The sequence below is a fragment of the Physella acuta genome, unplaced genomic scaffold (assembly GCF_028476545.2).
Source record: "Physella acuta isolate Inbredline_101_S28 unplaced genomic scaffold, ASM2847654v3 ptg002858l, whole genome shotgun sequence".
Classification (NCBI taxonomy): Eukaryota; Metazoa; Mollusca; class Gastropoda; family Physidae; genus Physella; species Physella acuta.
This window is the reverse complement of record NW_026734257.1, coordinates 1-1,214: the sequence shown is the minus strand read 5'-3', so window position 1 is coordinate 1,214 and position 1,214 is coordinate 1. Positions and strand designations below refer to the sequence as shown.

The following is a 1,214-nucleotide window of genomic DNA, read 5'->3' as shown; positions in this document are numbered from 1 at the left end:
TTAAATTTCCAGCAAGCGGACAAAGAAATTTAAAGTTTCAATATTCGTGGCTACTTAGGTGGAACTGGTTGACTTATTCCAAATTACTTGATGGCGCATTTTGCAAATATTGTGTTTTTTTTAGTTTGAATTATGGTGGTGTAGGTAGTCAGCCTTTAGGTAAGTTATCGAAAATTCCATTTTCAAACTGGAAAAAGGCAACAGACAAGTTTAATGAGCACCAGCAATGTGAATATCATAAAAGAGCAATTTTACTTTCCCAAAATCGTAAATCGGTTATGGAGAAAAAAATAGAACCTATTAACATCGCCTTGAACTCATCATTAAGTCAACAAATTCTAGAAAATCGTTTAAGGTTAGCGCCCATAATAGAAACTATAATTTTTTGCGGCCGACAAGGTCTTGCACTTAGGGGGCACAGGGATTTCGGAAATTTTCAGTTGGAGGATCCTGACGAAAATGATGGAAATTTTCGAGCTCTTTTGAGATACAAAGCCATGGGTGGAGACGAAACACTTAAACATCATCTAGAAAATTCTTCAAAAAATGCAAGATACTTAAGTCCCACCATTCAGAATGAAGTGATAAATGTGTGCAATAAATTAATTGTTCAAAAGATTGTTGCGAAAATTACTTCTGTTAAATTGTTTTCTGTCTTAGCCGATGAAACTAGTGATATAGCTGGTATGGAGCAATTTTCGTTGTGTGTTCGCTACTATGATAACGACATAAAGAAAATAAGGGAGGATTTCCTACAGTGTGTAGGTGTAACTGATCTAACAGGCAAAGGACTTGCAAATGTTTTAATGGACACTCTAGCAAATTTACACATAGACGGTAATTTTATGATAGGTCAAGGATATGATGGAGCCGCTGCAATGAGTGGTCGACTTCATGGGGCGCAACAATATGTTGCTGAGAAATTTGATTTGGCTATTTACGTGCATTGCGCATCTCACAGTCTAAACCTAGCACTTTCTGATGCCTGCGAACTACCAGCTGTGAGAAACTGTATGGGAATCCTTAATAGTACATACACATTTTTTAACACACCAAAACGACAATCTTTGCTTGCAAATTCAATAGAGAAATTAACACCTAAAGCATCAGCATCTCGACTTAAACGATTGTGCGCAACCAGATGGATTGAGCGTCATGAGTCTGTCAACGTTTTTATACAGCTTCAAAAAGCAACTGTTGATGCACTGGAAATT

The 1,214-nt window shown here is 36.9% G+C and overlaps 1 protein-coding gene across 1 annotated transcript; it reads left to right on the top strand.

Annotated features, from left to right (window-relative positions):
* Positions 1–278: 278 nt before the first annotated feature.
* Positions 279–1,001, top strand: LOC131934517 (zinc finger MYM-type protein 1-like; the record flags this gene model as incomplete). Its single annotated transcript, XM_059290556.1, has 1 exon — positions 279–1,001. A coding segment is annotated over exon 1 (723 nt), but the record flags the coding sequence as incomplete, so codon positions are not given.
* Between the last annotated feature and the right edge of the window lie 213 nt (positions 1,002–1,214).